This window comes from Lathamus discolor, chromosome 6, assembly GCF_037157495.1.
Source record: "Lathamus discolor isolate bLatDis1 chromosome 6, bLatDis1.hap1, whole genome shotgun sequence".
In the NCBI taxonomy this organism is placed as follows: Eukaryota; Metazoa; Chordata; class Aves; order Psittaciformes; family Psittacidae; genus Lathamus; species Lathamus discolor.
The window spans coordinates 70,537,147-70,556,773 of record NC_088889.1 but is presented as its reverse complement, the minus strand read 5'-3'; the positions used below and the strand labels follow the sequence as shown (position 1 = coordinate 70,556,773).

General features: G+C 40.3%; 1 protein-coding gene across 7 annotated transcripts in view; it reads right to left on the bottom strand.

The window, feature by feature from the left end:
- Positions 1-311: 311 nt before the first annotated feature.
- Positions 312-19,627, bottom strand: part of ANO1 (anoctamin 1) — an 82,140-nt gene continuing 62,824 nt past the window's right edge. For 5 of the 7 annotated variants that reach the window (XM_065683463.1, XM_065683460.1, XM_065683457.1 and 2 more), the window contains 12 exons: positions 18,102-18,149; positions 16,771-16,845; positions 14,823-15,024; positions 13,467-13,578; positions 12,307-12,364; positions 12,101-12,201; positions 11,727-11,872; positions 9,321-9,473; positions 7,176-7,228; positions 5,718-5,902; positions 3,798-3,903; positions 312-3,025 (listed from right to left, as the gene is read on the bottom strand). In XM_065683463.1, the coding sequence (XP_065539535.1) occupies positions 2,765-3,025; positions 3,798-3,903; positions 5,718-5,902; positions 7,176-7,228; positions 9,321-9,473; positions 11,727-11,872; positions 12,101-12,201; positions 12,307-12,364; positions 13,467-13,578; positions 14,823-15,024; positions 16,771-16,845; positions 18,102-18,149 (1,500 nt within the window). In that variant the 3' untranslated portion in view covers positions 312-2,764. The remainder of the gene's footprint in view (positions 3,026-3,797; positions 3,904-5,717; positions 5,903-7,175; positions 7,229-9,320; positions 9,474-11,726; positions 11,873-12,100; positions 12,202-12,306; positions 12,365-13,466; positions 13,579-14,822; positions 15,025-16,770; positions 16,846-18,101; positions 18,150-19,627) is intronic. The other 2 variants (XM_065683458.1, XM_065683462.1) reach the window with 1 other exon arrangement.

Below are 19,627 nucleotides of genomic sequence, written 5' to 3'. Positions count from 1 at the left end.
AAGACTAAAATCAGAAGCAAGTTAAAGCTCCCAGGGTAAAATCCATCAGCTAATATTCAGTATTTAGGTCAGTGTTAGCAGCTGTCCCAGTTTAGGTGAGATTCACTTCATCCCAAAGTGAGGATCTAAAGCAGCCCAAACACAAGATTTACCTTGGATGTTGTGGGGAAGATGTCTGGAAATTAAGTAGTTGGTACCTGCAAATCTCAGTTGTGGCCTCTGCCTCCCAAGTACACAAAGGGCATCATAGATCCAGTTTGGAGCAAACTACAACATGAATTCCTGCATTTCTCAAATCAAACAGTACTCTGTTGCATGTTCAGAGCCCGAGGAGGACTGGGAACAGAACCTGTCCCACAGGAGAAACTCTTGCATATTTATTTCAAATAAGCATTCAAAGAAAAAAAAAACAAAAACAAACCCCCAAAACTAAAAACCAAAGCAAACAAACAACAAAAACCCCCAAATGAACTAAACCAGATTTTATATATATTTGCTTTTCTTAAAAAATGATTCCATGAAAGTTTTATAGTTCTCCAAGTAGTAATACAGGGGGTTTATATATACAAAATTCCATTTCAAACAATTTACTGTACAAAAGAAAGTATAAGCAACTGTTACTATTTCATGATTTCAGCAAATAAGGAACAATTCTGATAAGTATGTGTTCAGGATATAGTTCTACCATTTACAGGAATGTCAGTATTAAGTTGGGAATACTTTTGGATAAGTATTTACAGATAAAATCCCCTTTGAGGTGGTTCCCCAAAGATTTCTCTTCTGAATAGGTAGTTCACATTTGGCTGTCTTCTGGATTGTTTGGGTTCCAAGGAATGAGAGGAAGAACATGGCTGTACAGACAGAATTCTGCTTGATCTATTCCCACTCACAGTCCTGTTGCAGTCAGTGGGCCTGATCTAGTAAATACTACCAGAAGTAATGCTTGTGTGAATAGACCAGGCAGGATTTGTCCCTACAATTGTAAGCTATGAAATTTACAAATCAAAGTTACAGATTTTTAAAATAGTGGCATTCCTGCAAGTCAAAATATAACAGAAACAAGAGTTAACAAAATATAAGCCCTTTATTAATAAAAATCTTTGGTTGGATCAATATCTTAAATAATCTTCAAGAATATTTGGTTAATACCATTTTCTTTCTTCCACATAATTACTTTTCTGGTACCTTCTTTGGACAGACTATAGAAATATATCAAGTTTATCACATACTTTAAAACAAATAAATAGATCGAAAGCTAAATATGGCATTTTTCTTTTTTAAAGTTCTAACATTTATCTTTAAATTAGTTTGGCAAAGAAAAAAAGGAAAGGAAAAAAGAAACAACTAACTTCTCTTGAAAACAATCTTTTGATGTTTGGTTTTGCAACAAACCATACAGTAGTTAGACTTTAAAGGAATCTTTCATTTTTCTTTTATTTTTCAGTTTGATATTTGTAATGTAAGTGCCATGGACAAGACAAAGCAATAAAAGAAAGGAGGTTAATTGCACCAATATTATTTGGAAGTGCAGTTTTGTCATTTGACAAAGCAAAACTAAAATGTCCTATGCTTCAAAAGAGGTGTATTGATGGGATTTAGCTAGGCATTTTAAGTAAGGACTTTAGACTTCTACTTTAAGGAAGCTCCTTGTACAAAAGATAGAGTATTTTAAGACAAAAGAAAAGTCCTGTGACTAACTGACGGTCTGGTCCTTTAGCCCCGGTGCAGGCAAAACTTCCATTGAGGACAGTAAATGGGACGTGGTTTGGATTTACCCCTCTGGCACAGCCTCCTTGAAGTGCCATTCAACAGCAGAACGTCTGCAGGAACAACCAGCCATGAATACCTCTTCTGCAGAGGATAGAGGGCTACAGACAAAAGCCTGGCTGAGAAAGGGATGTGCTAAACTAATCGGAAAAGGGAATTTCCTCAGCAACACCAGTGTCTGAGTACTAGGCAGGGCTCTACGTGTGCTCATTAATTCAGGGCATTTAACCTGAAGATGTGATGATCTACCTGCTGGGAAGATCTCCAGGGTTGTGCTGCTGCTACCTGGCAGTAAGCAAGGAGCTGCTGGGGTTCTGCACACACACAACTGGGGCAACTTAATATCCACATCAGCCCCGCACTGGTAAGAAAGAACTTTTCCAGGTTCATTTTTCTGATGTTTCTGAAGAGAGCAGTACGCTGGTGCTTGTTTCACACCTCCAGGGTCACACTCAGATGTCTGCCAGCAGAGCTAAAGCCTGACATGGAAAGCATGTCAGTCTGATAGGCTTTACGTGGTGTCTGTCCTGCCAAAAGGAATACCAGAGCACACTCTGAAGCTGATTTTGCACACACTTTAAGGAGTTATCCCATAGACCTTCAAGCCTGGGGTTTCAAAAATATTTTAAATATTTTTAATTACTAGTATTATCACTTAAAAGTTATCTTTAATTAGCTAATTAATAGGCTAAGGTCAGATTCTCAGAGAATATCTCTATCAAGACATACTAAGTACCTGCATTTCTTAACACACACCACCATCAATAGTGTTATTAAAAATTCCCTGCATTGCTGCTTGTGCAAAAGAAAAAAACACATTATCAGAAATAGACTGTGGTCCTCCATGTTTGTAAGAAGAATGTTTCTCACAAAGATGGGAGTAAAATGGCAGCACATCCTTCAACATGCACCAGATTGTCCATTAATCGAGTCCTGCCCCAAATGCGATGGCTCGTGTATCAGTGGAATGCCCTGACATACTCAATTCCCTCCTCTTCTAGACATCAAGAGGGTATGAATGGCAGGAGGACAAGCTCCCACTGTGGCTCCTGGAGAGTCTGGGGCTGTGATTGTTACAGTTTTCACCTTTTTTCTTGTCCTTGTCTTTCCAGGTTTCTAGCAACTGCAGCTTCCCTTGCTCTTCTCTCATGAAGACCTCCACCATGAGAACCTTCTCTTTATGAATCTGCTGACTAATGTCCTTGGGAATGTCTGGGATAATCCAGTCAACAAATTCACTCATAAACATGACCAAGTTCTGAAAATGAAATTGTGAGAACATGTCAGCAAGATCAAATGAAAGGATGACGGTAGGGGAAGGGGCCATTCTCAGTGTACTTAGGAAGGAAGAATAAAGGAAGGACAGTATTTGAGTTAGGCTCAACTGCATGTCACAAGCCTGATACCAAGCCAAATTCACCTCAGCTCCTTGCTAGAAGTAGAGAAAAATGGCAGGCACAGATCTCTTGTTTTATGTACAAATACTGTCACAATCACTTAGAAATCCAAGAGAATACTGTCATTGATACATGGCCTAAAAGTTTCACATCAGAAGGACAGAAGCAAACAGCAAGAAGTAAAATGATTCAAGTTGGTAAAATACATTCCAATGAAATGTTCCCTATTTAAAAACTCTAACATCGGAAATTTTGGACATTTAATTTCTTGGCTAGGTTTAGAAATTATTTGGGATGAAACTGATGTTGCTTCAGTGAATTTGTTGTTGTTTCCCTGGAGAAATTGGTGGGACCTAATTAGTATTAGCCTTGTGCTTTGCTTCTCACTAAGGTTATTCTGTTGCTTCTGCATCAAACCAGTTCAGGGATTCCCTGGGGATTACTTTTTCCACTGAGGATATACCTGGCTCTGTGTGGGTGAAGAGAGTGAATAAGGATGGGCAGCTGAGAAAGAAAATCATATTTTTTTTTTACCTAATAATTTATTTCCAAAGGTGGCTTGCCTTACATAGCTAAAGAAATAGTATAACTCTTTTTCTTTCTCAGATAGAAAGTACCTGCAGTACAACCTACCTGGAAAACTATCACAAATGCTAATCTTGCTGCTAGGACAGCCCAGAAATCCTTTGAAATGTCATACTTGTTTTCAGACCAGGGGGGTTCTCGGTAATCTTTGTATCTGCAAAACAAGACTCACTAAATCAATGATGTCATTCAGAAATTTTAACACCATAAGGAATTAATACCAAAGGGTTGAACAGGAAATCAAACCTTCTAAAAACAAGTTCACTGTTACAGTATGAGACATTATTAACCTCTTAACAACTGAAAGCCTCCCACAAGCTTTACTCCAAATTAAAGGTCTTCCATCTTAATACCCTCTGATTAGTACAAATAATACCGATTCTGCATAAAGATAAAGTAAATTACACAGTTAGATAATTTATTTTAAGATCGGTAAAACCCAACCCAACCTATATTTATAAGACTAATTTTAAAGACACAAATACTGATCTCAGATCCATGGGGTGTGTTATACTATGTAGTGTTCTCCTTGCTCATGATCAGCTCATGTTTGCCATATAGACAGAAGATGAGTATTTTGCCTTAGCTGTTGCTCATGGAAAATCTATGAGCTGATCAACAATAACTTGTCAGAAACGGGGCCAAGAAAAACACACTAAACTAAATCACAGCATGATTCCTATGTTGAAGCAATTAGGGTTCCATGATTTAAAATTATTTAAAAATCCATGGAATATAAAAGAAATGATGAGATGGGAAAAAGAAAGACGCTAGGAGTAGAAAGCAAATAAAACTGGCATTTTTGTATTGGACTTCTATTCCATAAGTTCTGTGCTAAAAATATGTTTGCAACCTTATTTATCCTGTGCCTGAGATCACCAGGAGAAAGTAAAAGGAAGCAAAGCTAGTCAGCTTTCTCTTTTTTCCTCCTTGGAATGTCTCTTCCCTCCTTGTTTTCCTCTTCTTCACCTCCTTTATCCCCCTTTCAGTTTTGCTGGCCTAAGTGCTTTCACTGTTATATTACAAGGGCCTGTAGGGACAGGAAAAGGAAGAATGGCTTTAAGCTGAAAATGGGAAGATTGAGATGAGATCTTAGGCAGAAGTTCTTCCCTGTGAGGGTGCTGAGGTGTTGGCACAGGTTGCCCAGAGAAGCTGTGGCTGCCCAGAGAAGCTGTGGCTGCCCCATTCCCTGGCAGTGTTCAAGGCCAGGTTGTATGGGGCTTGGAGCAATCTCCTCTAGTGGAAGGTGTCCCTCCCTGTGGCAAGGGGTTGGAACTGGATGAGCTTTAAGGTCCCTTCCAACACAAACCAGTCTGGGATTCTATTATTTGGCTTTGGTCCCCAATTCTTAATGTTAGAACATTTGTTTTGAAGGTGATGTATATGCAAGGGAGCTTAGACAAAATGTGTGTGTTTCAGCACTGACCTAGATTGTTTCCTAAGCCCAACTATGTGACAATAATTTCCTTTAAAAATGAAAAGAATATGTAGATATAGTTACAGGCATGCAGATTTCCTGTACAACAACAATTTAAATAGGTCTTAAGTTCCAGTGCAGAAAAGGATGCTATTAATCTTATCAGGAATTGTTACAGAGACATCATATCAACAGCATGTGGTATGACAACACAACATCAGAGTAACATCATTTTCTTCCCTTAAAGCATCATTGTACTCTTTATCATAATTTATCTCTTTTCCTGAAAAAAGGAATACATAATAAGAAAAATCATTGCATGGACAAACACTGACTTGAACAATGCTAAGCCCTGTTTCCCAAAATAGGCAGGTTTTGTGGTTGCTTAATATGTAAGTGAAAGTGTTCAAGGCAATTGATCCATCTGATAGAAAAGGCTACCAAGGTGCTAAAAGGGTCTTGAAAATACAAGGGACCTGCCCCACAAATGTAGAAATTTGTCCCATTCTTAGTCAACTGTGAAAATACTTAGTTATCATTCAAGAGAGTACCTGCATATCTGAACCTCGTAGCCAAGATCCATGGGGTCATTGGGAGCTGTTCCTGCTTGAAAATCGCTGACATTAAAAGAAGACAGTGTATGGTTCACGAAGCCATGCATGGTGCCATTCTCACTGTACATATACAGGTACACGAGGCGTGGAATGAAGTCGGATGTGAATGAGATCACAAATGCCTAAGCCATAAGAGTAAAGAGTGAGCGCAACATTCAGGCAGTGGTTAAGTTCATAATATCCTCAAGTATGTCTTGTCCAAACAAACTCATGCAACTCAGGCACTGCTTTAGTAAACAAAGGGAGAGATTGCAGCCCACAGGGTCCTAAAAATGGAGTATTCACTGCTGCAACAAGGTAGGATTTATTGCTTACTCTTTTTAGTTGCAGAAGATTAGGTGGAATAGCACCATGTTGACTAAGATTCCTACCTGGATAACAACTTGGACTCCCTAGAGAATGAAGCGGCCGTACTCCCAAGCACCAGAGGAGAAAATATGGCACTACATAAGCCACAGCTTGTCCCTGGTGCATTGTATAAGGTCCAACTGATTGATTTCCAAGTAATTTTGTGTTCCGCAGACAACCAGCAGTGAAGCGAGTCTTTAAATTCTCACTGCATTGCAAAATCAGGTATGTATTTCAACTCCATCAAGAGAAAAGGATGAGCAGGCTGAGCCCAGTTTTATATTTATGGTCCCCAAAATTGCATTGTATTTTGTGATTTAAAAAGGCTTTCTAAAAATGCAAGAGAACCAGTTCAGCTGAGCTGTTCAGAACTTTAGCCCTTCTCATTTGTCATTCTTATGAAACATTCTCACTGGCATTAATCTCATGTACATGCAGAACAAACATAGTACAAAACGTTTTACTTCTTTTATGATAAAGAGGTGTAGTACATAGATCTAAGAGGGGAAAAATAACACTGGATAATGACAAAGAGAGACTACAAGGAGGAAAAGAAAAAAAAAAGACATTATTTCCAAAGGAAAAGAGAGGAAATGGTAAAGACAAATTAGGGCAGTCTACCAAATAACCAAAAGAATGGTTTGACCATTGCACAACAGACACCTGTGAGCAAAATGAAGGGATTTCTAGTCTGGTGGAAAAGCCATGAGGGCGCATGGAGACATGGCTATAAGGCCCTACACAGCCCCTGTTTTTCTGCATCTCAAACATGTTTTCAGCTTGTCATTCAGCTTTTCTTGTTTCAACTAATGAAACTGATGGTGATCATTGTGGATGTCAATTCATATAGAATATTAGATAAGTATGTAAATTAATTTATTAAAGTGAGCTAAAATTTTCTAAGGGCTGGGATGTTCTAATATTTCAGAAAATATTTAAATCTATTTTCTCTTGATTTTAAGGGATTTACACTGAAATAAAACTACTAGAGCAGAATGGAAAAGCAGGCCTATTGAGTTAAAATGTTATTCATGCCGAATTACTTACATTTATGATGACAGCAAGCTTTCCAATACCTCTAAGGATATTATACCAGATTCCTGAGGAAGGAGACAAACATGTAAATGCTGTTCCAGTCACTAAACTGTGATAAATTACTTTGTTAGTTAACAGTGTTAGGAGCACTTACGACTGTGCCAAACTACTGTTATATTCTAAATTAAAAGAAGAACAAATTCTAAGAGATTAATTTGACAACCTGTAGGCAAAGGGAGCCCAACTCTGTTTTTCAATGTTTAGGCACCTATTTTTTGGAGGTCTTAAGCTAAAAACTTCTTTGAGGAAGAGGGAGACAAGTGTAAGACAGAGGAATGCCTGCATAGGTAGAAAAGAAAAACATCAGGAAATTTCATTCACACTTCTCAAATGCCTGAGGAGAAGAAAGCTACAGACAGGGAGCTGCAACTTCCGTACACGTAGTGCAGAACACACTGATTTACCAGCTTTAAAGATCTACCTGAATCTGTGTCTATGCCTTCTCATCATTCTTGATCTTAGCTCAGTTTTGAGAAAGCAAAGCTCCAGTGGAGCCACTTGAGGGGATTTTTCCGGTTGCATCTGGAAACCACACAGGTATGGGTTTCCTCAGCATGGGCTATGTGTAGACAAAATGTAATACCAACCAACCCTATGCTGAATCAGGTTCAATCCCTCCAGATTTAGCCTGAGGATGATGCATGAAGTCCCCCAGCTCTGACCCATCCCCCTCTGCAGATCCCACTTCTCATGAAAAAGCTTCTTGATGAAGAAATACAGGGCTGCTACAAGATCCTTGTGGTTACAGCCCTATTGAGCCACTCTCCTATTCTGGGTCTGAAGAGGAAGAAAGATGTAGGAGGCTTTACACAGGGAGACATCCCTGGAAGACTCCTCCAGCCTGGCCAAATCATTTGCTTGAAAACTAACTGGTCTCCTGGCACAGCAGACATAAACCAGCCTGGACAGTACAGAACTGAACTTCAGGAAAAGATATTACAGTATCATTGGAAGCAGAGATAGATCTGTGTTTGCTACCAGTGATTACCCACTGCCTTGAGCCGGTGGGACTTTCTCCCTTTTCTGATTTTTCCTGATTCTGCTGATGACTGCCCTAAAATCTTGTCTGGTTTGTCTGTGACCATCTCACAGTCTCTGTCTTCAGATTGTCTCTGAAAGAAGTGGGGTTCTTTCACTCACAAGATCGGGATTGAATTGCAGTAAATTGCAATTAACACCCTCTCAAAACCAAAAGAAAAACCTCAAAACCCCCACCACAACCCTAAAACCACCACCACCCTGCCTAACATGTCCACCAGCAGCCTTCACATGCAGCATCAGCTGAGCCAGCCACAAAACACCCCCAAAAAAATGTGGTAAAGGCAACAGCACGCTAAAACGCAGTGTGTTCTTCAGCTCTAGGATGATCTGAGGGCACAAGGATGAGCCCAGGGAAAATCTCTGCTTGCACAACACCAGAATAAACACTGAGTTTGGTAACAGATCATGAACTCCACTGCTCTGGCTGAGTGGTTCTGTAACAAGAACAATTACTTTAATGACCTTTTTCATCATAAGTAACCAATGCTCGGGAGAAATAGGTTCCTCTTTACACACACCCATAGCTGCTACCCCCCATAGTAGGGGGAGGACTGGCCTGTTGTTGCCATACTGCTACAGAGCCCAGTCCCACCTAAGTTCACTGCAGCTTTCAGCTTAACCCTTCCAACATTAATGCTGTGTAGGTTTGAAGGGATACATTTACCCACAGACTTCTGAGTCTTCTCTCATTCCCAAGGGTATTTCTCCAGGCTAACTCAAGAATTATTAAATGCAGGAATTTTTACTTCTGCAAGAAAACTGCATTGCCAGGAAGGACTGTTGATGTGCAGAACCAAGTGAGATATTTCACTATTGTATTGATCATTTTGATTTGAAAAATAATATTGTTTACTTAATAAAATATTCAAGCGCTGGTGTTTCTATTTTAAAAGTAAATCCTTGATAAGTTATGACAGTTCACAGTTAAAGTGCAGTCTAATGTTTTGAATTTTCCTATAAATATCTTCCTGTTAATGAAACTAACTCAGCATAATAATATCCTGCCATCCATCCAGGAATAAACAAACACGGATAACAATAGCAATATGCACTTACCTATATCCTTTGCTCTGACTGCTACCGGTCTCCTCAGCTCAGTAACAAACTTTTTTGCATCTAGACGGATTTCAATTATGTTGTTCAACAAAGCAAACAAAGGTGCCAACGGGAAGGATGCAACAAACAAAGTCACAAACCCAAACTGAATAACTAGAAAGAAAAAGAAACCATTTCATCAGCTGTGTTCAGTATTTATCAAATTGCATCATCCTATCTGTGCCATCCCATTAAATTCTAACAAGATGACACATGCTGTGAAACTAAATCCCATTTTCAGCATCAGGCAGGGTTTGCCTGACTGCTGTACCATTTGGGCACCAAAGGGCCAGTTGCCCCTCTTACAAAAGGCAAGACAAAGTAATCAGAATCACAGAATCACTGAATCACAGAATCAACCAGGATAAGACCTTTTTAAGATCAAGTCCAACCATTCCCCAGCACTGCCAAGGCTACCACTAAACCATGGCACTAAGGGTCTCATCTGCACAGTTTGTGAACACTTCCAGGGACACGGACTCCACCATTGCCCTGGGCAGCCTGTTCCAATGCCTAAACACCCTCTTGGGGAAGAAATTGCTCCTAATCTTCAGTCTAAACCTCCCCTGGCACAGCTTGAGGCCGTTTCCTCTTGTCCTGTCACTTGTTACTTGGGAGCAGAGACCAGCCCCCTCCTGGCTCCATCCTCCTTTCAGGTAGTTGTACAGAGCAGTAAGATGCCCCCTGAGCCTTCTCTCCTCCAGACTGCACCCCCACCAGCTGCTTCAGTCATTCCTCATCACACTTGTGCTCCAAGCCCTTCACCAGCTCCATTGCCCTTCTCTGGACCTGCTCCAGCACCTCAATATCATGGATAAAGAAATTCCTAAACTAAATTTGCCGTCAGTGAGACTGGCACAGGAGTGATCTGAAGGAGTGGGAATATGGCAGCAACTATGTGAGCTCTACATAAATGTGCCATGCTCCACCCAGCAGGTTTTTAGCACTCATTATTCCCACTGGAAGCTTCATCTTCTGAAGTATAGAAACTTAACAGGCTTCAAAAAGGACATGACTGATTCTCTGCCTTTATTGGGAATAATTTGGTTCTTACAACCCGGGGTCATACTTGCTTTTGTCTGATGAGGACATGACAATGATATCATACCCACCCTGGTACTGTCAGTGCTCCACCTTTCTCTTCCTCTGTTACTTCCAAATGCTGATCTCAGTAACTGCATCTTTTCATATTTTTAGGAACTGACAGCATGACCTTGTAGCTTGTACCATAAATTTCAGTCTGTTTCCCCTACTCTGAACATCAAGGTCATCAGCTATTCTAATTTGCCTCTGCATTTACTAGGAATGCAAATTTTTGGTGTTATTTTACTTCATGACCCTTCACCACTATTTTGCCTAGTCATTCCTTAAAATACTAAATAAAGTTGCTCTTTTAAGAAAGATCCTTCATGAATGCTGGATACTGCAGCAAACAGCATTATAGAATCATAGAATCACAGAATCAACTAGGTTGGAAATGATCTTTAAGATCATCAAGTCCACTGTCAAGACCGCCACTAAACCATGTCACTAAGGGCATTATGTTGAACAGTTCTCAGCCTTTCCAAGATTAAAAGTGGGAAAAGAAATAGCGTTGCATAGCAACACAGACCTGACATCCAGTGCTTAAATTTCGTATCACTCACTCAACATAACATGTTATTTTAAAAATCCCAATTGTATGTGATAAGTACAACCTCACCTACAGGCACTTCTCTTTCTAAGGTTTAGTCCAGATTTCATTAAAAAGAAACAATCCTGTGTGAGAATATGCAGTAGAAATTATCAAATCTGAATTATTATCAAATCTGAATTAAGTAACTTATTTCCAATGCAGGGTGCAACTGATGAGAAAGTGATGATCTCAAGTTTATGCCATTTAATCATTTGCATTTGAAACTTGACAGTGATATATCACATGGCTTGAAAGAAAGTATCTGAACAGGGGATGTTCAGGTTAGATCTTAGGCAGAAGTTCTTCCCTGTGAGGGTGCTGAGACGCTAGCACAGGTTGCCCAGAGAAGCTGTAGCTGCCCCATCCCTGGTAGTGTTCAAGGCCAGGTTGGACAGGGCTTGGAGCAATCTGGTCTAGCAGAAGCTGTTGGCAGGGGGTTGGAACTGGATGACCTTTAAGGTCCCTTCCAACCCAAACCACTCTGTGGTTCTGTGACAATAAGCTACCAAATTCATCCATGAAGCAGCGAGTGGTTGGCTGAAACATGCTACAGTCCAAGACTATATATGTCAATAATTAAGTTATGCCTCATATCTACTGTCCACTTCATCTGCAGTTCAGAAACCTCAGCTCTCCATCCCAGTTTGTCTGAATAATTGTGGTTTAAAATGCCTTCTTCTCATCCCACTCACTCATTTCCATATACTCAGGGGTAAGCCCAGCAAAAGGCTCCAGGTTATAGTCCACTTCATAGCGCTGCTTTTTTTTCATGTGCTCTTCATGGTCTAAAGAATGCTGACGCTTTAACTTCATGTAGCGTATAAATTTCTTCATTTTTCTGGGGGAAAAGGGAAGGATTCCATTAGCATGCCCTTGGGGGCACAGTGCCCATTTTGCAGCTATTTTACATTAGTAGGCATAATGAGCTTCATACCTATTTTCATAAAAACTGTGCAAGAGCAGAGTACAAGTCAAGGGGCAGTGGATACACCATGTATTTCACATGTATTAAAAAACATGTGTTTAATAAAACCCCAACAAGAAACAAGCAAAAATTGCTACTCACGGAATGCCAATCTCAAATAAATTGTTCTGGATCAGCTGCTTGCCCAACATGATGATACTGAGCTGGATACACAACTCCATTAGGCAACCTCCTGGAGCACACTAGGGTGAACAGAGGAAACAACAGTCAGAACATCTGCTGCATCCCTGTGGCAGAAGCAGATGGTGCTCACACCCAACAAGATCACAGAGGAAAACTGAAATTACCTCTTCCATTCGGAAAGAGTGGAAAATGTAGACGTAGTCTCCTGGACGTCCAACAAATCTAGGGTACAATGGTTAGAATTATAAACTTGCTATCGATTTTATACTTTTTATATGTGATTCCTAAAGTCAAACTCTATGCCTTTGAATGGGACCACCTAGTGTTTAGTCCTGAAAAAGTGAATGACATTATCTTTGGTTTTGTTTTAAAGAACAAGTCCTGTTTACTGAGTAAACGACTCAGTAAAACTGCAAGTGTTGTGCCCTACAATATTCCAGGCAGAAATCCTCTAAGGTAATCCTCATTACTGTTGCATTAGCTGGAACATGCCACATGGATACTTTATTTTAGCTTTATGTTTTCCTGCTGGTTGTAAGAACAGAGATGATACTTGCTATGATATTAAGTTAGGAATGGTAAATAGAAAACAGTTAATAGTCTGGTGGGGGTTTGTAGCTGAATGCCTAGATTTATTAGTACAGGAAAAATATGGACTTGTTGGAGAGGGTCCAGAGATGGGCCAAAAAATGATCAGAGGGCTGGAGCACCTCTGTTATGAGGAAAGGCTGAGCGAGATTGGCTTGAAGAAGAGAAGACTCCAGGGACACCTTATTGTGGCCTTTCAGTTCTTAAAAGGGGCCTATAAGAAAGATGGGGAGAGAGTTTTTAGCAGAACTGTTGCAACAGCATGAGAGGTGGTGGTTTTAAACTAAATGAGGGGAGATTCAGGCTGGATGTGAGGAACAGATTTTTTACAGTGAGGGTGGTAAAACACTGGCACAGGTTGGCCAGCAAAGTGGTGGATGCACCATCCCTGGAGACACTCAAGGCCAGGCTGGATGTGTTTCTGGGCAACCTGTTCTAGTTGAAGATGTCTCTGTTTATTGCAGGGGTGTTGGACTAGATAAGCTTTGAAGGTCCCTTCCAAACCAAACTATTCTATGAATCTTTTCTACGATTATCTTAACAAATGGCTTTAACAAATTTGAAACTGCAGAGTACCAAGTCTGTCCGTTCTCCCATGAGGCTGAAGAGGTTTGGGGTCAATACTGAGGTATGCTTAAGCCAGATTTATTTTACTGTCTGATTATGGTCTTAGCTCAGCAGCAGCTGTCTCCTAAGCAATGAGTGGAAACCAAGAACAGCATTTAGCATAACTCACCGGCCTTTGAAGAAAGCGACATAGAAGATGGGTGTGTAGGCATTGACGAACTTCAGGAGGAAAGCCTTAAAAATCAGCCGCTCTTCAAAATTCTTGTCAGTTTTTGGCACCTCTGGAACCAGGAGGAAATGCATAAGAAATGGTAAGGAATTAATCCTACCTGGAACATTTCAAGATCTTATAAAGGTGAGGTTTGGAAAACATGAGACGTCTTTTAAACAAAGGGGTATATATTTGATAGAATCATAAAACAGTTTGAGTTCGAATGGACCTTAAAGCTCACTGAGCTCCAACCCCCTGCCACAGGCAGTGACACTTTCCACTAGACCAGGATGCTCCAAGCCCCATCCAGCCTGGCCTTGAACACTGTCAGAGCTGGGGCAGTCACAGCTTCTCTGGGCAACCTGTGCAGCACGTCACCAGCCTCACAAGGAAGACCTGATTCCTTTTACCTAACCTGAACTTCCCCTGTTTAAGTTTAAACCCATCACCCCTTGTCCTATCTCTACAGTCCCTGATGAAGAGTCCCTCTTCAGCATCCTTGTAGACCCCCGTCAGATATTTTGAAGGTTGCTCTGAGGTCTCCACACAGCTTCTCTTCTCCATGTCCTTCTGATGTTGAGAACACCAGAACTGCACACGCTTCAAGTGGGGTCTCACGAGAGCAGAGTAGAGGGGCAGGATCACCTCCTTCAATCTGCTGGTCACACTAAATAATTTGTAGCAATATATATATATACACACATAAATGCAATATGGCCACACTGAGTGGTCAATCACAGAATCATAGAATGGTTTGGGTTAGGAAGGACCTTAAGATCATCTAGTTCCAACCCCCTGCCTGCTAAGGATATCACCATTCAGATGCATTACAACAGTAATTCCAATTTCATTCCACATCTGGCTGACCTCCATGACAATCATTTGCAGATGGACAAGAACTTACCTGAAAAAATTTCTGGCCGTTTTGTCACTGATGCCTGTTGGAAATTATTCAGAATTTTTTTTCCTACTGTGTATGGGTTTTTTGCACCATATAATTTTGTCTTTCACAACATGTTTTATGCCAATTAAAAAATGGCAGAAAATTTAGAGAACAACCGTGAGATAGAGAAGAGGGAAGCTCAATATTAGATATAGGAATTTCTGCTGTCACCTGTAATTAGCATTACCACTGCTGAAAAAAACCCTTGACAAATAAAGTCAAATCCATGTGCCTTTTGCTATTTGTAAGTAGCTGGCTAGAATTTTCACCCCACATTTGAATTTCCTGGGTTTGCTCACCACTTAGAGGTGCATCATTTGTCATTTGGGTGCTCTCGCTCGAGCAAGCATCAGTTGAGGATTTAAACCTACCAATCTGAGTGAGCCACCTCGCGATGCAGCCATATACTTCATCCAGGATGATGATGACAACCAAGTTGATAATGACGGCGGTGGCAGTGACAGTGACTCGAACACTTGAGCGGCCCGAGGGAGTTGAACTGATTGCCAGCGCTGCTGCAGTTGAGATCCTATATATGATGACTCCAAACACGATAGCGAACGTCAGCCCTACCTACAAGTAAGAACAGCATAGCCTCTTATGAAAGATTTAACTATAAATACTTTGCTTGGGACTTAGTGGTGACCTTAAAAGTGGGGTCTCTAGGCCATGTCCCCCAGTTCTGCATGAAGGCTCCCAGTCACTTTTATGAACTGTAGGAAAATATCCTCTTTTTCTAGAAATTTGATCATCACATGGAAAAAAATGATACAAGAATGACATAATCACATGCAAAGGGATATTTTTTCTTTTTTCCCAAAAAAGCCCTAAATGTAAACTACTTTGAATCATAGAATCACCGAGTGGTTTGGGTTGGAAGGGACCTTAAAGCTCATCCAGTTCCAACCCCCTGCCATGGGCAGGGACACCTTCCACTAGACCAGGGACCAGGTTGCTTTAAGCCCTGTCAATGCAAGCCAGGGATGCAGCGCTCACAACTTCCTTGGGCAACGTATACTTGCTGATATTAAAAGTATTAGTGGGCTTCCTTTCAGCCCTAACAGCAACAGCATAAATCCATTGGCTTTGCTTAATCATAAAATCAAGCCAGCGTTGAAGCAGAGAGGAGTATTTCAGCTTAAGTCTGCACATAAGCCTTCAAATACCCTACTCAGGCTCACTATGCTGTCATAATCCCAAACTGAAATTCAATCTGATAAATCAACACACTTCTTGGCAATGTAAAGGTGTACAAAATCTTACTCAACTTTTCTTTGCTTAAATAGACGAATAATTTTAAAATGGGATTCTTATCCAAAATTCTTCAACTGGGATTATCAGGTTTACTGCAGTTCCATTCTCTGAAAACACAATCACAAAAAACTAACCCCAAAACAGAATCCCAATCCCAAAAAAATTAAATTTACTGAATTAGTCTGGAATAGTCTACCTTTAGAAAGGGCTTAAGCTTTTCTATGCACCAGCCAATGTGTTCGATGTCTTTAATTATTATTTCTTCAAAATTTTTTTTAAATGCTGATGCTTTATCAGCAAATGGAGGAAGGCTTTTCTCATCATTCTTGCACCTTTTTGTTTAGTGCGGTCTTTACAATCCTGCTGTTTGTTATATGGTATAATAAAAAATTTGACTGATTCGTTAAAGATCCTTGCAATCAGGATTGCAATTGGCAACATCAATTTTTTGCTTCTGTGACCCCATTTTTCATAGAATCCCAGACTAGTTTGGGTTGGAAGAGACCTTAAAGCTCACCCAATTCCAACCCCCTGACAAAGGCAGGGACACCTTCCACTAGAACAGGGTGATCCAAGCCCCATCCAACCTGGCCTTGAACACTGCCAGGGATGGGGCAGCCACAGCTTCTCTGGGCAACCTGTGCCAGGGCCTCAGCACCCTCACAGGGAAGAACTTCTGCCTAAAATCTCATTTGAATCTCCCCTCTGTCAGGATAAACCCATTGCCCCTTGTCCTGTCTCTACAGGCCCTTGTCAAAAGTCCTTCTCCAGCTTTCTTGTAGACTCCTTTTAGCTACTAGAAAACTGCTATAAATGTCTCCCTGGAGATATTTTTCCCTACCTTATTTATTCTTATATCTTTACTGGAAAGAGACGGAAAAGTGTAAATTCAAACTCTTGAAAAGATTTTTAGATTATAAAACAATAAAACGGCTTAATTTTTTTCTCTGAGGAAAAGCCATTCAGAACTACATTAGTCTCAAAAGTCTGTCACGGTTTCCATCTCTTCTGTTCTATACAATGAGTCAGTAACAAAAATTCCAGATTTTACTGGGTGATGCTTACCATGAAGATAATGCCAACAAAATTGGTTAAATAGGCTGGAAAACGATCCTTCCATGTCAGCTTTTCTTTATCTGTCTAAAATGAGGGGGGGAAAAGGGTAGGTTTAATGAAGACAAAATGTGATTTTGCACACATGACAAAAACAGAGAGGGGGAAAACAGGCTGGCAAATACACAATCAGTTAGAAGATGCAGACACAGTGTTTACAATTACAATTCCATGCAGGCAAATTGTTTACCCCGTATCTAGGTTCAAATTGGCCAAAAGCCTGCCCCAGGAGTATAAATAAACCAGATTTTTCTGTATACTTTTTGAGGGAAACATGCAAATAGGCTGTCAGAAATCATGAAGTAAGGTTTCTCTTACTGTTAAATATTTTCTTTTCCCTTCCCTAGAAAAATCCTCCTTCTTCCTCTCTCACTCCCCAGTTAATATTTGCAGCTTTGCAGTTGCACAACTGGTTCTGCTGAAATACGGAATCATAGAATCCCAGACTGGTTTGGGTTGGAAGGGATCTTCAAGCTCATCCTGTTCCAATCCCCTGCCACAGGCAAGGACACCTTCCACTAGAAAAGGTTGCTCCAAGCCCTGTCCAACCTGGCCTTGAGCACTTCCAGGGATGGGGCAGCTTCTCTGGGCAAAGACTAACTGCTGCTGAATAACTCCAAGATGAAGACACAGTTGGCAGGGAAGACTTTGTTTTGGTGAGAGGCAATTCCCTCAAGAAGAGTGATTTTTAACTACCTGATTATCCACATGGGATTCAATGGACCATGCCAATAGCATTAAGATGCACGCGCATAATAACTCTTTATAGGATACCCTAAATCTGGTCAACCTGCCTGATTTGGCTACGAAAGTGTCATTTACAACAGTACATCTGGAGTCTTTTATAAACTTTGATGCCAGGAATTGCTTCTAAACACCAGAAAATAAGCAGTGAAAGGAACATCAGGAAGCTGATGCACACATTACAACGAACATCAAAATGTTACTCCAACTTTTATTACATGCACATTATCTCAGGAAAGTGCAAACAACTCTTCCAACACACGGCCCATGCTCCACTGCAAAATGTAATGTCAGTCCAGGATGTAAATCTAAGATTAGCCATGCAGTGCCATTCCCAGTGCATAGAAACAGTGTTCCAAAGAGTGCTGAAGAAACAAGGGGAGGGAGGGGAAGAAACCAAGAACTGAATGTGAATATTAAACAAGGTTTAACAGCCAAAACCAAATTGATTTGTGTCTTCCATAATTACTCATAATTTGAGTTTCTTCATAAGTTTGAATAAAAAGAACCAATTTCACCCCAGCCATGACTGTCTTAACTCTTTGTCTCCATTTGTTTGCTGTCTCTTCTGGAAAATATCGGTGCTTCTGATGGCAGTCAAAGGAAACAAGAACAGAGTTGGGCAACATAGCATTACAAAGCACTGCTAAATTGATCTCCATACTCTCTACTGACTCAGCATATGTAGCAATTTAGCCACAAGTGAATGCTCTATTAGTTTGTTTAAGGCTCTGTGTTTCAGCTTTCAGTTAATAAAACACCACCACCAAAAGACAAACTTGTGCCCCAACTCCTAGGGTAGATCAAGCGATCCTGCAAAGAACATTCCCTTTTTAATTTAGGATTATGCCCTTCTTTTACCCTGATGATGTAGAAAGAATGTCCACAGTTTTTCTTTTTTTTTTTTTTTTTTGTGTTCTTTAATTGGACTTCTCTTGAAAAATATAAGCAGTTTCTTGTTTAGCTTTAGATATTTCTCTTTAAGATTTCCATGTTGTCTTACAACCGTTATATTTGAACTTTAACGCTCTAGATCCCAATGCAAGATAATTACCAAGTCTTTCAGAAAAAAACTCCCTTTCTCACGTTTCCCAAATTAGTAACATTCACATTGAACACAGCCCAAAAAGCTATAAATAGTCTGGTTAAAGGAAAAAAAAACAAAAAGGAGAAAATCCTCTTTTAATTGCTCAGCTTTCATACTCCACTATGTAGAGGCCACCATTTTGTCTGATTATCCTACAGCCATCCACATCTAAGTTCTGAATTCTTAATATAACCAAAAGTACAGTGAGTCGCAGGTTTTTAGTGGACATATCTGTATTTAAATATGGCTTAGCCAGCAGATAAGAGGGTAGCAACCCAAATTCCTTCCCTTCTGCAAGAGACTTTAAAGCAGTGGTGCGAGTAAGGCATCCTGTAGATTAACAGGAACATTCCACCATCAGCTTTGTAAAATTTCTTAAGATAGGCACAACTGTACTCAAGTACCATGGCAAAGAACCATGCACATTTAGTTTAACGCCAGTCCAATCTATATATTCTCTCTTTTAAAGCATGTTTCATGTTAATGTGGTTATTGCAGTTGTATTTTCATAGGTTTTTCATAAAAATCCCAGTTTAGGGCATGACTCCATGCTGCTATGCTACTGCCAACAGATACAAAAGAGTGATTTCTGCCAGCAGGTTTTCTTCATTGCTGGAGCTTTTACTTCTCTTCTTCAAAATGTGGTCATACAAATGGCTGAATTCATGCAGTGAAGGGGGAATAACCTCTGGTAAGGTGGAAACCAGGATGTGGGGAGAAAAGGAGCTTTTTCACATGGGTCAGCTGCTGACAGTAAGAGGGAAGAAATTACAGCCTCAGTGAAAGATGGTTATAGGGACTTTGCTGTCTGTTGGTGAGATGCAAGCACCCCTGAGGTGACCAGCAGCACTTTTTCCACAGTAAAGAACAAGTTAAAAGCATAAAGTGAGCGCTACCTTATTCAGTGGGATAAAATGGAAGTAATGTTTTGCAAAAGGGAGAAAGTTGTTATTACCAAAGCTGGAACTTGGCAAGGAA